The following is a 17409-nucleotide window of genomic DNA, read 5'->3' on the forward strand; positions in this document are numbered from 1 at the left end:
CCTTCTGAGGCACTAATGGTTTGCCCATGTGAAGTCCATACCTTAAGCATGTGAGGATAGAAAAAAATCAGCTCAATAACTGAAGGACAAGAGCCCATTTCTGCAAACTTGGGGAGTCAGCCAGGAGTCAGACAAGAGCCCCCAAATCACCACTGCCTCTACCACTGAAGTAAAGATATAGAAAATTTGTGACAGCCTGATGCCTTTCCACAATGTCTGAAGTCAGGATCAGTGCTCCCAAGTATTGCTAGTGGATGTTCCCCTTTGACCCAGCCCATTGGTATTTCTTACTCCAAGACTACCAAGCTTGCCCAAGGAAAAGGGGATACCCTATTTCATTAAGTATTTAATAATAAATCAAAATAATTAATTAGATACCTTTCAGCAGCATACTATCCATAAATCTGATGTGTCCCTTGCTAATGGTATCAAGAATAATCAAAGTGTAAAGTCTATAGCATATAGACAAGCAGTACTACTGCTGGGAATATTTGCATTTTTCACCAGACTAGTTAAGAACATACACTTTAAAAGCCACTAATGTACACAAAAACACACATATAAGGATGTATACTGCAGCACTGATTCCTTAAGTGAAAGGCTAAAAACAAATATAAATCTCTATAGGAAATGGTTAAATAAAATGTAGTATACTTTGTAACAGGAATACTATAAAAGTTAAGGGGAAAAAAAAGGATAGGCCTATATATACTAACAGTGAAAAAAATCAAGTTGCAAAACAAGCACTTTATCATTTATGTTAACAAACATAAAATCACTGTACAGATATACACATAAGTACGTAAAAACAGAAAAGGTCTAAAAGGTTACAACACCAACCTTATTAACAACAGAGCTATAAATTACTAAGATATTTACCAAAGAGGGAAAATGTACAAAGAACAAGCAGGAATAGTTAACTACTAAATATCATTTTTACCTATTGAACTACTTAATGTCATTTTGACAAGTATAAAAGAAAGCTATCAGTTCACTGCTGTAATTCATACAATTTTTCTAAGAGTTAACAATGTTTATCAATAGCCTTAAAAAGATGCATTCTTTTGGGCGCCTGGGTGCCTCAGATGGTTAAGCGTCTGCCTTCGGCTCAGGTCATGATCCCAGGGTCCTGGGATCAAGTCCCACATCGGGCTCCCTGCTCCTTGGGAGCCTGCTTCTCCCTCTGCTTCTCTCTCTCTCTCTCTCTCCTCCTCTGTCTCTCATGAATAAATAAATAAAATCTTAAAAAAAAAAAAAGATGCATTCTTTTAAAAACAGAATTACCAGGGGTGCCTGGGTGGCTCAGTCAAGTGTCTGCCTTTGGCTCAGGTCCTGTTCCCTGGGATTACTGCACATCTCAGCAGGGAGTCTGCTTCTGCCTCTGCCCCTCCCCCAGCTCGTGCACACGTGCTAGCGCGCGTACTCTCCCAAATAAATAAAATCTTAAAAAAATAAATAAATAAAAATAGAATTACCGTATGATCCAGTAATTCCACTACTGGGTATCCACCCAAAGAAAAAACACTAATTTGAAAGATGTACTCCTATGTTTATTGCAGCATTACTTGCGATAGCCAAGATATGGAAGCAACCCAAGTGTCCACCCATAAACAAATGTATAAAGAAGATGTGATATATATACACAACGAAATATTACTCGGCCATAAAAAAGAGTAAGATCTTGCCATCTGTGACAACATGATGGATCTAGAGAATTGTTAAGTGAAATAAGCCAGACAGAGAAAGACAAATACCATATAATTTCACTTATATGTGGAACTGAAGAAACAAAACAATCAAACAGACAAAAAACCAGATTCTTAAATACAGAGAACTAGTAGTTACCAGAGGGGAGGTAGGTGGGAGGATAGGTGAAATAAAGGGGACTAAGAGTACATTTAATGTGATAAGCACTAAGCAATGTTAGAATCGCTACATCATATCATACACCTGAAACTAAAAGAACACTGTATGTTAATAATACTTCAATCAAAAAACAGAAAAAATAAACTCTTTATCTAGAAATGTACTTGTGAAATCTACTCAAAAGAGATATGCAAAACTATGTAAGTACAAGGATGTTCACCACACTGATTTCATAACAGTGAAAAATTAGGATCATCTAATTGCTATCTACAGTCTAAATGTCTGTGTGCCCCCCAAATTCATCTGTTGAAATCCTAATGCCCAATGTGATGGACTTGGAAGGTAGGGCTTTGGGGAAGTGCTAAGTCAGAAGACCAAAGCCCTCATGAATGGATCAGTGCTTTTTTTTTTTTTAAGATTTTATTTATTCATTCAAGACACAGAGATAGAGAGAGAGCACGAGCAGGGGGAGAGGCAGGGGGAGAAGCAGGCTCCCTGCTGAGCCAGGAGCCTGATGTGGGGCTCGATCCCAGGACCCTGGGACCCGAGCCAAAGGCAGACGCTTAACCATCTGAGCCACCCAGGAACCCCGGGTCAGTGCTCTTCTAAAAGAGATCCCAGACCCTAGCCCTTTCCACCATGTGAAGACATTGGCAAAAAGGCACTATGAACCAGAAAGCCCTTACCAAGTACAAATCTGCTGACTCCACGATCCTGGACTTCCCAGAATTAAATTTCTGAGTTTACAAGCTACCCAGTCTGTGCGGACTAAGGCACCGACCACAGGATTTGTTCAGTAACTATAGTCCAGCCATATAAAGAATATCTCAGAGCCTTAAAATCAGATTGTATATAAAACTGGTGAAATCTGAGTAAGTTCTGTGGATTGCACCAATATCAATCTGCTAGTTTTATACCCCATACTATAGTTATGGCAAGGTGTTACTACTGGGGGAAACTGGGCATAAAAGTACATGACACCACCCTGTGTTTTTTTGGCAACTTGTGAATCCGTAATTATTCCAAAATAAAATTTTTATAAATGGGGGAACATATTGTAGAAGCATTGAAAGCGTTCATTGAAACTTGAGAAAAAAGCAAGATGCTACCTTAATATAGAAATTTTGAATTTGTGAAATAATGCACAAGGCACAGAAGAGACTGGAGAGACAAAATCAGTGTTATGACTGGTTATCTCTGAGCATTTTTTATTTTCATTTTTGTACTTTTCTGTATTTTCATATAATTAACATCAATTGTTTTCACAATCAGTAAATATATAATGAAACATTTAAGATCCAAATTAAGAGACACATCAACTGGGAAAATCATTCCAGGCAAGTGATATAAGACTATTGCCTTCAAAGATAAGAAAAGCACAAACAAAAAGCCAATTCACAGTTAATAAACATGGAAAAACATTCAATCACACTAGTCACTGAAGAAATGCAAAAAAGATCAATTGTTTCATTTTAACCTATATGGTGAACTTTTATAAATTAGAATGCCGGCTGATGACAAAGATGCAGTAAACTGGGCAACAATACTGTCCTAAACACTTTTGAAAGCAATCTGTCAATATTGACATGTTGGTATGAAAAACTTTTAAAATGTTCACTCTTTGACCTACTGCAGTAAATTTTAACCTAAAAGCTTTATACAAGAGTGTCCTGTATCGAATTACTCCACATAAAGAAAAATTGGAAACCAAAACATCCAACAAAAAAGTTGTGTTTTTCTATGATAAATAGTCTTTAAAATGACACAATAATGAATCTGACAAGACAGTTTAACTACAACAAAGGCTTATTTTTCTCATTTAAATTCTCAATAACCATGTTCGATTAATTTTGTTTAGGATTATAATAATGAATTCCATCAAAATCCTTATCTCTTCCACAGAACTAGAAGTAAGCCCAAGGCTACACAGTTACATAAAACACCTGTTAAAGGATGTAAACTGTCCAAGTGCACTCTGAAACTATCTGCCAAAACCACCACAAAAATATCCAAATTGTCAGTCCATAAAACAGATCAATCACCACCTCTATATATAGGCAATATATGTCATCACCAAATAAGCCAAAAGCAGTCTTCATTATTCGTCCATTTTATGCCAGTTCCTATGTGGGGAGTGATCTAAATGAAAGGAAGAGAGATATCAAGTTCCTGGCAAAATGATACCCTCTGGTCACAAAAGACAGCAGTTTTAAGGTAAAAGAACCAAGTCAGGAAAAAGTCATCATGAATATGGTGAAACTATCTCTTTGGTCACATCTAACCATTTGTTTTACTTACCTATTTACTATCAGAAACAGAAATCCCAAGCCACTTAACCCTACAAATGCTGAAAAACAAAGTGTATAAATTAATTAAAGTTATTTGCCTCATGGCAAATCAATCATCCAGGTTTAATTTTTACATCTCCAATATTGAGAGGAACACCAAATGACAAGTACTTATATTAAAAAAAAAAAAAAAAGACACAAAACAAACACCTGTCATTTCATCTAGGATAAAACTCCAGGGTTCTACTATAAGATGCCTAGGGGTATTTCATGAAAACAAAAATGAAAATTAAACTGGGAATTTCTCACCCATTCTGACAGAGAACAACAACTAACATTTATGGAACACTTAATTCACCTTCATAACAACTTCAGTTAAATACTACTATCATCCACATTTTGCAGATACGAAAAATGTTACTGGTGGAGTGTGTGCCTCTTGATCTTGGGATTGTGGAGTTCCAGCCCCACAATGGGTGTAGAGATTACTTAAAAATAAAATCTTAAAAAAAAATTTAAAAAGTTACTTTACCCGAAGGTAATGTGCCCAATATTGCAAAGCTAATAAGGCAGAGGCAGGATCTGAATCTAGGCAGTTGGGAGTCTGCCAATACATTTTTACAGTGGTTCTTAACCATACACTACAGTTACCTTAGAGAAAAGTTTTAAGACAACCAGTTATTAAAAAAAAAAAAAAAAGATAACCAGTTACATACCATTTAAGGAATATTACAAATCCCCTCACCAAGGCAAATGGTCCCTGGCTCAGTTCTGCCTAGAGTGGTTAATAATCCAGAAAAAACAGGGTATGCCACCAGATAACTAGGGTCCTCAGAGCAGAAGTCAATTCAGCTCTGCACTGATTTCTATCTCAGGGCCAAGGTATTTTTCTATCCTAGGGCCATAGCTAATTTTTAATTAAATAAAAAAGATAATATTCATAGCAGTTTATGCAATAAAATTACCCTCTATCACAAGCACTTATCTTTATCTGAATTATTTTGTCAGCAAGCTCCACAATGGCAATGACCTTATGTATGGTTTACTGCTCTCTAAGCACCCTGAACAGTGACTAGCACACAGGAGGCCAACAAATAACATTTAAATGAATCAGTGGATGAACAAATGCTATATGAGTGTTTCTCAAACTTTACTGTGCGTCGGAAGAAAAAAAAAAGAATCATCTAGGGATCTTGCTAAAAAGCAGATTCTGATTCAGCAGTTCAGGGACAGAGGCTAAGAGTATTCTAAGAAGCCCCTGGGTAACTAAGTTTGCTGCTGGTCTATGGCTCACACTGAATAGCAAGGTAACTGGACCACCCGAGGTCATTTCTCCCAAACTCTTCAAGTAGTCAAGAATCAGGATTCACTTACTCTCCACTGTGGAAGAAAATCTGAAGTTTATTCATCAATAAAGCTATTACTGCTGATCCTCTGGTATCAGAAGGAAAGACTTACATCCCCAAATTCCCACTATACCTTAGTTAGATGGCATCTGTTGACTGTTTAAAAACAAAAAAACAAAACAAAATAGGCTTCCATAGATTAATGGCTTAGCTTTTGGGGGGGAGGCATCAAGGATTATCTGAAAATATAATCAGAACTACAGACTTCTCCCTAGAAAGTTCTATAGGATATTCATGAACCCTCTTATTAAAATTAAGAACTCTATATTGATATTTAGCATTCAAGTAATTTAAATAGTCCTCAACATACTGAGTCATTTTACTCCAAACTGTCATCTGATAAAGCCAATGGCTAATTATACAAATGAAATTTTAAAAAATTCCAACTTCAAATCAATATTAAATATGAAAATAATCCTTTTCAGAAATGTGTATAGTCAAGTCAGCAAACTGTTATTTTTTTTAATGATTTTATTTATTTATTTGACAGAGAGAGACACGGCGAGAGAGGGAACACAAGCAGGGGGAATGGGAGAAGCTGGCTTCCCACAGAGCGGGGAGCCCAATGCGGGGCTCGATCCCAGGACCCTGGGATCATGATCTGAGCCAAAGGCAGACGCTTAATGACTGAGCCACCCAGGCGCCCCAGCAAACTCTTATTTTTAAATAAAAAGGACCAGAAAACTAAGATGAGACTTATCTTTCCTAAGTGTATATGAAAGCAGCAGCTCACATGTAGTATTATGCACCAGATACTATTCAAAGCACTTTACGTTAACTATCTTAACAATCTTATGTGAGACAAATTAATTTTATCCTCATATGTTATTAGTATTATCCTCAATTTATACATAAAACTGAGAAGCAGATGTTAAACAACTTGCTCAAGGTCATACAAATAGAAAGGGGCTGAGCCTGCCCCCAGTTCTTAACCACTTTTTTTTTTTTTAAATATTTTATTTATTATATTTATTTTATTTGAGAGAGAGAGAGAGAATGAGATAGAGAGAGAGCATGAGAGGGGGTTGGGTTAGAGGGAGAAGCAGACTCCCTGCTGAGCAGGGAGCCCGAATGCGGGACTCGATCCCAGGACTCCAGGATCATGACCCGAGCCAAACCAAAGGCAACCGCTGAAACAACTGAGCCACCCAGGCGCCCCTTAACCACTCTTTTGTGCAACCCTGTATATAAATGTATCTTATCATTATTACTCAATCACTGCCCCATTTTTTCCCTTTACCTAACTCAAAAGGCTAGAATAATCCTATATTTCTCTTACCTTGCTTAACTGCAAATTTTTGTAAATTCCAGAAATTTAATTTCTAATAGCTAATTCAACAAATATTTTAGCACCAACTTATGTGCACTGTTAGTGATATGCGGAAAAATACTGCCAATAAGCATACAGTCTCTTCTGAAAAATTAAAAGTTATACAAATCAGGACATTTTTGAGCATGAAACAAGATGGGACATCTGTTCCAGAAAATAGGTGTACACTATAACTATCTGGGACAAAATGGGACGTATGATCACACTAACCTATTTCGTAGTTTGCAATATCTAATGGTATGAAGTACTGGCCACCTATGTACAACACAAACCCTGGCTTACTCCTGACTTTCTGTTTTGAAATACAAAATGCTTTTCTCGTCCCTCAATAATACATAAACCAAACAAAACTTAACTCCTCATCCTTGGAGTCTGGCTTTAAGTCTACACTTCATATTCTACCCCTAGCAATATTCATCTAAAGTACTCCTCTGAAAAAAAGAAAAACAAACAAACAAACAAACAAACTCCGCTGTCTTTGGTTTAGAGTCAGTCATTTATAAATACAGATATTTTCTGAACCAAAGTTTGGCTCAAAAGTTTGGCTCTATTACAAGAAACAGACAAGAGAAGACACATGAGTGATATTCAAAAGTTTCTTTTTCTTACATTTACCTATAGTTGCACATTAGGAAAAATTTTCTTCGTAAAAGAGGAAATCATCTATTTGCATTTTATCATTTGTATTCCTTTAAATCTTGCATATAAATGAGTCTGTATTTTAACATATTAAAATCTTCTCTCTTGTTTTATAAGTTTTACTTGCCCAATTAAAAGTATACTCTTAAGCTATAAAAAATTTAAGATAAGGTAATTACCCCGTTTGGCTTACCCAGAATCAGGGTAAATTAGTAACAAGGCTCAGATTAGAACTCAAAAAGGTACACTTCTCTCTCTCTCTTTTTTAAAGGTATATATCTCTTAAATCAGTGCTATCTCACAGCTTTTGCAATTACCAGTGCCATTATGATGTAGTTTTAATAAATTTTCCAAAATTGTTCAACAAATCAGGCACAAATTACAGTCATTTTGGAAGGCTACTATTTATATACTGGACAATTTACACAATAGAGTTGCCATGATGATCAAATGATAGTTGTCGGTTAAGCTCTTCTCTAGACTGTGTTACAAGGCTTAATACATAAACATCATAAACAGCATAAACATCAAGAACACAAACTAACTTTGTCAGAAGAAATTATTATTCCCAAATTACAGATAGGAACTTGATGTTCCAAAAAGCTGTCACTTGTCTAAAGTCATACAACTAACATTTGAACCCAGGATTCCAAAATCCTTACAGAAAATCACAGTGCATAATGCAAAAGTTTATAATGTTTTCAAGACTGGAAACCTTCCTCAAGAACTAAACATTAAAGAAAACAAAATTTAAGCAAAATACAGAATATAGAAAAAATAAAAGAAAATGCTATGAATACCATCAGAGCTAAAGAGTCATTTTCCATTTTCACTTAAGGATCTTCAAAGAGGTTAAAAATCTTTTTAATGACTTCACAATGATAGCTGTATTATAGTTTCTCAACTTCCTCTGCTTTCTGCTCCTCTGCAATATAGACTCAGACCCCATTTCAACTACAGGGTCAAAATCTTTTCTTAAGCTCCTAGGTAGTGGGCGCCTGGGTGGCTCAGCCGTTAAGCGTCTGCCTTCAGCTCAGGTCATGATCTCAGGGTCCTGGGATCGAGCCCCGCATCAGGCTCCCTGCTCAGTGGGAAGCCTGCTTCTCCCTCTCTCCCACTCCCCCTGCTTGTGTTCCCTCTCTCACTGTGTCTCTGTCAAATAAATAAAATCTTAAAAAAAAAAAAAACTCCTAGGTAGAAAATCAAAATTACAGATTTGAAATGTTCATGACTACTATCAAGGATCATTTCCATTACCTGGGAAGTAATACGGAGCTGCCTGATAGCCCAAACCCAAATTGATACAAAACAGTTAAACATCAATATTCCTAGCTTCTGGTTTTTCAGAAAACTGTAAACCAGTTCACTGTAATTTGAAGCACCAAAAGGTACTTTTACAGCTTTATGTTCATTTCTAAGCATTTTATTCTACTTTTCACATTTCAAAGATAATTCCTACTTCATTCTCAATCCATTGTATCTGAAAATATTTCTACTTGAAAATATTCTTATTCATTTTTAAATTCTGCATCTACCTCCAATAAATATTCCAGAATCAAATTGTTCAGAAACCACTATTCACTTATTTATAATTTCTCTTGGCAATCATTTCACAATTTGTTTAGGCACTTTTTTTTTTAAAGATTTTATTTATTTATTTGACAGAAAGGCAGCGAGAGAGGGAACACAAACAAGGGGAGAGGGAGAAGCCAGGCTTCCCGCCGAGCAGGGAGCCTGATGTGGGGCTCGATCCCATCATGACCTGAGCCGAAGGCAGAGGCTTAACGACTGAGCCACCCAGGTGTCCCAGGCACTTTCTTCTTCTAAGTCATTTTTTATTTTCTTATTTTTTAAAGATTTTATTTATTTGACAGAGAGAGCACAAGCAGAGGGAGAGAGAATAAACAGGCTCCCTCCTGAGCAAGGAACCCGATGTGGGACTAGATCCTAGGACCTTGGGATCATGACCTGGGCCGAAGGCAGCCGCTTAACCAAATGAGCCACCCAGGCGTCCCTCTAAATCATTTTTTTTAAAAAATCATTTTCACTTAGTGACATCTATTAACATTTTACAAATAAATTATTTAAAGGGAAAAACCAGTACTATATTTGGGGTGAAAGGCACAATGTTATGATTACCATAATATAAATGATTTCAGATTCTAAGGCTAATCCAAAATTTGAAATGTTATTACCTAAAAAAAGCAGAAAACTTTAGAAGTCAAATAAATTATTTTAAAAATTATGTAAGAGCTGGGGGAAGAAGGGAATGGGCAGTTATTGTTTAATGCATAGTTTCAGTTTTGCAAGATAAAGAGTTCTGGATGTGGATAGTGGTGATGTTGCACAACAATGTAAAAATACTTAATAACCCTGAACTATACACTTAAAAATGTTTAAGATCATTAAATTTTATGTTATCTGTATTTTTAAATAAGAATTTTAAAAGTTATCTAAGAGTTATTAAAGCATCCTAGAGTGCATAAAAGTCATTATTACCTAAATAAGTGGTTATAAGTATTCATTTTCAGGGAAAAACTCAAATTGAGACAGAAACCCAATTAAAACATGGCCAAACAACTAAAGCAGACGTAACCGCTAAAAATATTGGGGGGGGGGGGGAAATGATCTGAAAAACAAAAATGTTAGCAACCATAAAAATCATTAAAAAAAGGTGTAACCTGTCATTTAAGTAATTTGATAGAAGGTAGCATGATGCTGTTTTGAACTTACAGAATGTGTTTTAAGGGAATTTATGTCGGTACATGTCTGAAAATTCTGTGAATTATCCAAACATTTTTACCTCTTCTCAGAGAGCCAGACATTGTATATGTTTCCTTCAGAACAGAGTGAGAAAAAAAACCAATAAACTACTAAAATCAATATAGCCCTTTGTCGGCAAGACTAAGTTAAAAAAAAGTTACCTCTAAGTAGTTTATTTATTTATTTGAGAGAGAGAATGAGAGAGAGAGAGAGCACATGAGGGGGGAGGGTCAGAGGGAGAAGCAGACTCCCCGCTGAGCAGGGAGCCCGATGTGGGACTCAATCCCAGGACTCCAGGATCATCACCTGAGCCAAAGGCAGTTGCTTAACCAACTGAGCCACCCAGGCGCCCCAAAGTTACCTCTAAGTATTACTTAAAACAGGATTCCCTGTCTGCCTGTAGATTTCTATTGCAGTATAGCTAGACAGCAGAGTTCTAATTCCAGCTTCAATATTCACTAGCTGTATAATCTTGGGCAAGTTTCTTAAATTCTGTGGCGTAGTTTATCTCTAAACTGGAGATAATAATTCTACCTACCTCGTCTACCTCGTAGGTAGGACTGGGTAGATGTATATATATGTTCACATGCAAAAACACTTAATAGGCCTCATGCACAGGTAAGTACAATATATGTGTATATCACAATTATTATAGTATCATTATCATTACTATTATCTATCCCACTGATTCCAGTTATAAACTAAAAGCTGGGGTCTTTCCAGAAAAATGCACACAAGAAAAAGATTTTGAACACAACTGCAAAGGGCCCAGATTCCCTATTAGAGAAGTCCTACCAAAGATGATTCACAATCAACTTGGTTTACAGCAGTGGTTCTTAACCTCTCTTGTGCCATGGACCGCTTTAGCAGTCTAACTAATCTATAGATCTCTTCTCAGAATGTTTTTTTTTTTTAATTTTTTATTTAGATTTTTTTAATTTATTTGACAGAGAGAGAGACAGCAAGACAGGGGGAGTGGAAGAGGGAGAAGCAGGCTTCCGGCTGAGCAGGGAGCCTGAGGCGGGGCTTGATCCCAGGACCCCGGGATCATGACCTGAGCCAAAGGTCTTAGGTGGCTTAACAACTGAGCCACCCAGGCGCCCCTCAGAATGTTTTTAAATTTTGAAATGCACAGGATCACAAAATAAACCAATTATAGTTATCAAAATATTTTTAAATTTCTACTTTAGTAATAAATGTGCTTTTCTAATGCATTAAATAACAAGATTTTTAAACATATAACAAGGTATAATGAACATTAACAGTATTTCAAGATAACTGCAAAAACTGTAATATATGAAAATATTTCTCTTGTTGAATCCATTGCAATTTCAAGAATTTTCAATTCTCTTCAATTCTAGATTTTAATTAGAAGCTAGTCAGAATAAAGAGGCAATTTTTTTTTCCCTCAATGAAGTTCACAGACTTCGTCAATTCTAACCAGAGACCCAGATTAAGAATTCTTAGCTTAGGGGAAAGTGCAAAAATAAGTTCTGGAGCCAGAGACTTGTGTTCTACACGCCAGACTTCAGTCCCCACATTATTTGCACCTGAATGACCTCAGGCATCAAACCATGAGCTTTGGTTCACTCATTTAGAATAATTTCTAAATCCTATAGGTTAGAGGCGCCTGGGTGGCTCAGTTGTTAAGCGTCTGCCTTCGGCTCAGGTCATGGTCCCAGGGTCCTGGGATCCAGCCCCACACTGGGCTCTCTGCTAGGGGGTAAGCCTGCTTCTCCCTCTCCCACTCCCCGTTTGTGTTCCCTCTCTTGCTGTGTCTCTGTCAAATAAATAAAATCTTAAAAAAATTAAATAAATCCTATAGGTTATTCCTATAGTTCTAAGGATCAAATATTAGCTAACAAAATGCCACATAACCAGTGTGTTACTTTTTTTTTTAACTGATTTTAATACCATATATTCAGCCCCAAATGTTTAGTGACATTGTTAATTTTCAGTAACTCATTATAGGAGAAAAGTTAAAAACCACATACTGATTCACAAAGAAAATGATTAGTGGAAATATTAACAGTTTAATAAAAGCCATGATTTGGCACTAGAATGACCTATATCTAAATACCAATTCCACTACTTTACTTCTAAGTTAACCTCTCCACCTCAGTTTTTCTCATCTGTAAAACACTGCAATGTTGTTTTAGAAACAAGAGAGGATCTAGCTTAAACACTCAATAAATGGAGCGATTATTAAAGTTCACATTTTAACAAAGCCAAAGGAATAAATTTGGAACTCAAAAGTATATTTTGGAATTCATGTTAATATGAATAAAACTTCACATTCTCTTGCCCAGCAAAACACATCACACTTAAAATATGAAGCACGTGCATGGCATAACGTTCCTAATACAAACTGGCACTGTTTAAAATCATATCTGATTTCTTATCCTGCTGAAAAAAACCTACAATGAGGATAAAAAACGGTAAACAGAATGGGGTCAGTAATCTCAAATCTTTTCATGATTCACTTGGCAGTGTTCCAATGAATATTTATTACCAATGTCGGACATACTCTAAGGTAGCTAGGTTTCTTTAAAACCCAATTTAAAGATCTCAAATTTATCAGCTACACATTGTCGGTTAGATTAAAAAAAAATTAAAGCAGTATTTACTTTATGCCGGAGTATTACGGAGTAAAATCCATCCCTCCCTCCTAGAGAGAGGGGGTAAAAAAAAACCTGCCATAGACTGGTCCTGGCTTCTCGATCCATTATACAACCTGTAAATTCCTTCCCTCATTGAAAAGATTCTTTTTATGGGCATAGTTAACAAGTGCCAAGTTGCGAAGTTGCAGCTTTGCTGGTTTGACGTTTTCACAATTCAAGAACAATATGATCTGGAATCTACTCAAAGCATTAGCCAGGCAGTCAGCTGATGCTCACTGCACACAAGAGAAACAAATAAGAGAAACTAAACCTCGTATTTGTGTAAGGTAGGTATCCACTACCTTTAAAACTAAAATAGGCCAGCAGCACACGTTCCAGTTAAAATAAAAGTACTTCTACTGTTAAGTAATATTAAAAAAAAAAAAACAACCCGGCTTCATTCGGACTAGGTTTCTCTCATTCTTGGAATTTTCCTCGTATAAGGGCTTTTATCCGTCCATAAAGCCAAACCCTCATCACGGAGCCACTGCCTGAGTAACTTTTACAAAAGGTCAAAGTGGTGCCTTTCAAGGCTTCCAAAGCCTATTGGCGTCTCCTCCGTTCACAGTAATTCGCTTTCCACCCACAGAACGTTCCAGAGACTTAGGGACGGGGACCAAACAAAATTTGGTGGGGGTTGCTAAAAAGCAGCTTTCAACTTTCTCTTCAACACACTTATACAGAATTTCACCTTCCTTCCTCCGCGGCCCCACATGTTGCTTGCTTCCCAGAGGGCCCCGCGAGACCTCGCTCCTCCACCAGCCCCCCCGCCCAACGCGCCCACCTGATTACCCTTTTCTCTGCAGACTCCGCCCCCGCCCTGCTCCCCCCGCCCCCGCCCGGTCCCCCCCCCCGCCTGTGTGCCTCCTCTAGGATGTCCATATGGGACACTTTCCCCTTCCTCAGATTCGCACCTCACACCAGACAAGCCTGGATTCTCCACCTTCAATTCTCCCCCACTACGGCCCTCACTTCCCACAGGTTCCTAAAGTATTGTGAGAGCGCACAGTGGAGCCGCGGGCCTGCACGGCCCAGGTGCTGTGTCAGCCTAGCTGCCGGTTCCGCGGCGTGTACGGCCTGGAAAGTCACATGGCGGTGGGACCGGCCGGCGCCTCCACTCCTGCTCTTCTCACAGCAGGACGACATTACCAAGTCCACTCACCTCCACGAAGAGCAACATGTCTTCCTCCGCTCAGCCCAATCGTTCTCGCCGCCGCGACTCCAACGGGCTTACAGGCCCGAGCCCCAATTGCTAGGATAAGGACACTCGCCTGGCCCCTCCACCCGGCAGTGGACCCGGCTCCTCCCCCGCCGTCAGCCGCTGCGGCCTGACCCGCCCAGTCCCACCTCCCTTGAAAGAGCAACTGCTTCCGGTTCTAGAGAACAATTGCTTCCGGGAGAAGAGAAACCTCTCGGCGCGCTCAACTTTTGCGCTACCTTTTCCAGCGGCAGCATGGAAGGTACTATCATCGGTCCTGGGGGGAGGAGGGAACCTATCAGAGGAAAGCACCATTCTGTACTACGGGGGTGTGTAAAAATCTTATTGACGCATTTTATCCCTCGACAAACGGCGGGCTACCACTGCTATAATTACGCAGTTTTCATAGTTCAAAATCTAGATCTGATGAAAAGCCGAGCTTGTGTGAAGTGTACTGGACAGACGCCCAATCCTTCCGAAAATTTGGCGGCTCGGAGAAGAAAAGTAGAGAAGAAAAAAAGCGAGTAGCAGTTATAGTAAATATATTAATAGCAGCTGCTGTATATTGAATGCTTACTATGTGCCTGGCATTATTCTAAGTATTTTATGAGAATTAATCTTTTAAAAACCGCATGCAATACTTATTATCCTCATTTTACAGTTGAAGGAGCTCTCTAGAAGTGCGGGTTTCCCTTTAAAACGCCTTTAAAGAACTTTGCCCTGTGTTCACTTAGCCTCATCGTTGATGTTGTCACTGTCACTTCAAATGAAGTACAATAAAAACAAAATTTTAAAAATGGTCTTTATACTTTTCTGTTAGATGATCCAAATTCCTTATTATCTTCAGCAATACCTAGTAAGCTTTATCCTTCCCTATCAGTCCCACTGCTATATCCTAGTTCAGACACTTATCTTTTGAAATAATTATGTCTTGATCTTTTCCACTGATTTTTCCCATTCTAGTATTTCAAAAATCTTTCTAAATTAAAGGTTTCATTTTCACCAAACTTTCTTGCTTTCAAGACCTTACCATTCTGATCCCATGTAATCTCCCTTACTTTATCTCTAATGAATCTACTCATTTTACTTGAATATCAAATTAATTTCTCCATCAAATTCCTGATATTTGTGTTCCATCCTCTCCCTAATCTGATCTACAGTAGACAACATTACTTCATCTCAGTTAAACCAGTCTCCTCACCTTTCCCCTGAAAGACAAAACTCAACACTCACCTCCAAAGCCATGGTTCAAGGTCTCTTCACTATCTGGAATGCCTTCATTTGTCAGTCAACCTTCTCTCTCCATAGGGTTTTCCCAAAGACACTGCTCCCCACAGATTTCTTCTTCATGTCCCTTATTAGCACTTGAATAGTCTATCTTAAATTATTTTCTTTTTTTTTCGTTTTTTAGTTTCTTCACTGGTGCCCTATAGTATATTCTTCACATTCTAAGATAATGGTGGCCACATAGTTGTAGTATCACTTGACAAATGCTTGCCAAATTGAAAGGTAAGGAGGGAGCTTTTAAATTTTGCTTTAAAAAGCCTTCATTTCCAGTTGCTGATGAATCCCATGCTGCATAAAAAATATGAGAGAGGGAGAGAGCACAATAATGCTAAATTAGTTTATTTGACAAGCATGCAGGCTGCTTTGTGAATGCCTACTGGGATAAGCAATGTAAAAAAAAATCAAGAGAAAGTGATTTAAGGATCTCACAATCTAATATTATCAACAAAGTGCTTAAACAGATTAATTGATAAGTTCAAGAAATGCTGGATAATGATGGATATTTTAATCAAACTTAACATTTACCAAAATAATTCTTAATTGTGGTCCTTTCAGAAAACATTTTTAACTTCCTTGAATGGACTTAATTGTGATTTGTAGAAAAGGAGGGAGTAATTTTTATGACTGGGTGTGAGGGGACGCAATTAACAATAAAAGAAAGTATTCTGGGGCTTAGAACTAAGTTTCCATAGGAATTGAGTCTGAAACGATAATGAATATCCAAATTTTAGAAAATTTCTGAGGAGGAACTGAGGAAGAATATGTCAAAGGTTTAAAACAAACAAAACCCCTAAAACACAGCCTCTGGTTTTGAGAAGTTCACCAACTAATGGACAGAGACAAATAATAGTTACATTCCAATGAGATAAGTACTATAATAGAAAGTTTACAAAGTGTTTTGGGAACATAGAGGAGGGGTTAATTTAGACAATGGGATATTAGAAGGGCGAATATTTAATTTGCTCTCTCTATATTGATTCATTTCTTAAAAGACAACTACTTTATGTTCCCCTGTCTCCCATTCTCTGAAGGACTCAAATACATAAATTGTTTAACTTCACAAGTGTACAGCAAGGACTCAACATAGGACTAAGTTTACAATAAGAACTCAACATAGGAAGTTGTATAAAGTCAAAAACCTAAAAGATGATATTATGTAGTTTGTGAATACATGCACCTGTAGTAAAACTGTATAAACAGAGACTAGACATAAATACATCAAATTCATGACTGTCATTGTCTCTGTAAAGGGACAGAGGAGAAGGAAGGAGTCTAGGGAGAACACCAAAAGGGACTCCAACTTTATCTCTAATGCTTTATTTTATTTAAAAATTTCTGAAGCAGGGGCGCCTGGATGGCTCAGTCAGTTAAGCCGCTGCCTTTGGCTCAGGTCATCATCTCGGGGTCCTGAGATTGAGCCCTGCATGGGGCTTCCCTGCTCAGTAGGGAGTCTGTTCCTCCCTCTCCCTCTGACCCTTCCCTCTGCTCGTGCTCATGCTCTCGTGCATGCTCTCTCTCAAATGAATAAATTTTTAAAAAAATCTTAAAAATTTCTGAAGCAAATATGACAAAATGTTAATATTTGTTCATTCTATGTAATGGGCACATGGCTATCTGTTATATTACTTTCTGTACTGTTTCATATTTTTTAATAAATAAAAATGCTACACAGCTAACAAAACTACCCTGTCCTTTAATTGCTCCAGTGTCTTAAATCCTTTCACCTCCTCTGCAATCAAAGGAGCTGCCCAGAGTACTCCTCTCAGTAACAAAGCAGCGTCCAGTTTTCCCTTCAATTTCTCCAGCCAGCTATGGAATTTCAAAACCTTCTTCAGTCACGTTCCTTAGAAAAATGAATAACTAGGCAGTACAAAGAGTGTGATCTTCATCCAAATAATAGTTTCCAAATTATTGCATGTCTAGGACAAGTTGAGGGGCAGCTGAGGACCTTGTAACACAACTAGTCAATTAC

At 37.7% G+C, this 17409-nt stretch overlaps 2 protein-coding genes across 10 annotated transcripts in view; one reads left to right on the top strand and one right to left on the bottom strand.

The window, feature by feature from the left end:
• LARP4 (La ribonucleoprotein 4) overlaps positions 1-17409 on the bottom strand; it is a 160156-nt gene that overhangs the window by 55581 nt on the left and 87166 nt on the right. For 4 of the 9 annotated variants that reach the window (XM_027592771.2, XM_027592774.2, XM_027592770.2 and 1 more), the window contains exon 2: positions 15384-15725. In XM_027592771.2, coding sequence (XP_027448572.1) covers positions 15384-15395 — 12 coding nt within the window. In that variant the 5' untranslated portion in view covers positions 15396-15725. Of the gene's footprint in view, positions 1-4164; positions 4214-14114; positions 14271-15383; positions 15726-17161; positions 17177-17409 lie in introns of those variants that run through there. The other 5 variants (XM_027592769.2, XM_027592776.2, XM_027592768.2 and 2 more) reach the window with 3 other exon arrangements.
• FAM186A (family with sequence similarity 186 member A) overlaps positions 16664-17409 on the top strand; it is a 74299-nt gene continuing 73553 nt past the window's right edge. Inside the window, exon 1 of the mRNA XM_035729319.1 lies at positions 16664-16681. Within this exon, the coding sequence (XP_035585212.1) occupies positions 16664-16681 (18 nt within the window). The remainder of the gene's footprint in view (positions 16682-17409) is intronic.

Source organism: Zalophus californianus, chromosome 9, assembly GCF_009762305.2.
Source record: "Zalophus californianus isolate mZalCal1 chromosome 9, mZalCal1.pri.v2, whole genome shotgun sequence".
Lineage (NCBI taxonomy): Eukaryota > Metazoa > Chordata > Mammalia > Carnivora > Otariidae > Zalophus > Zalophus californianus.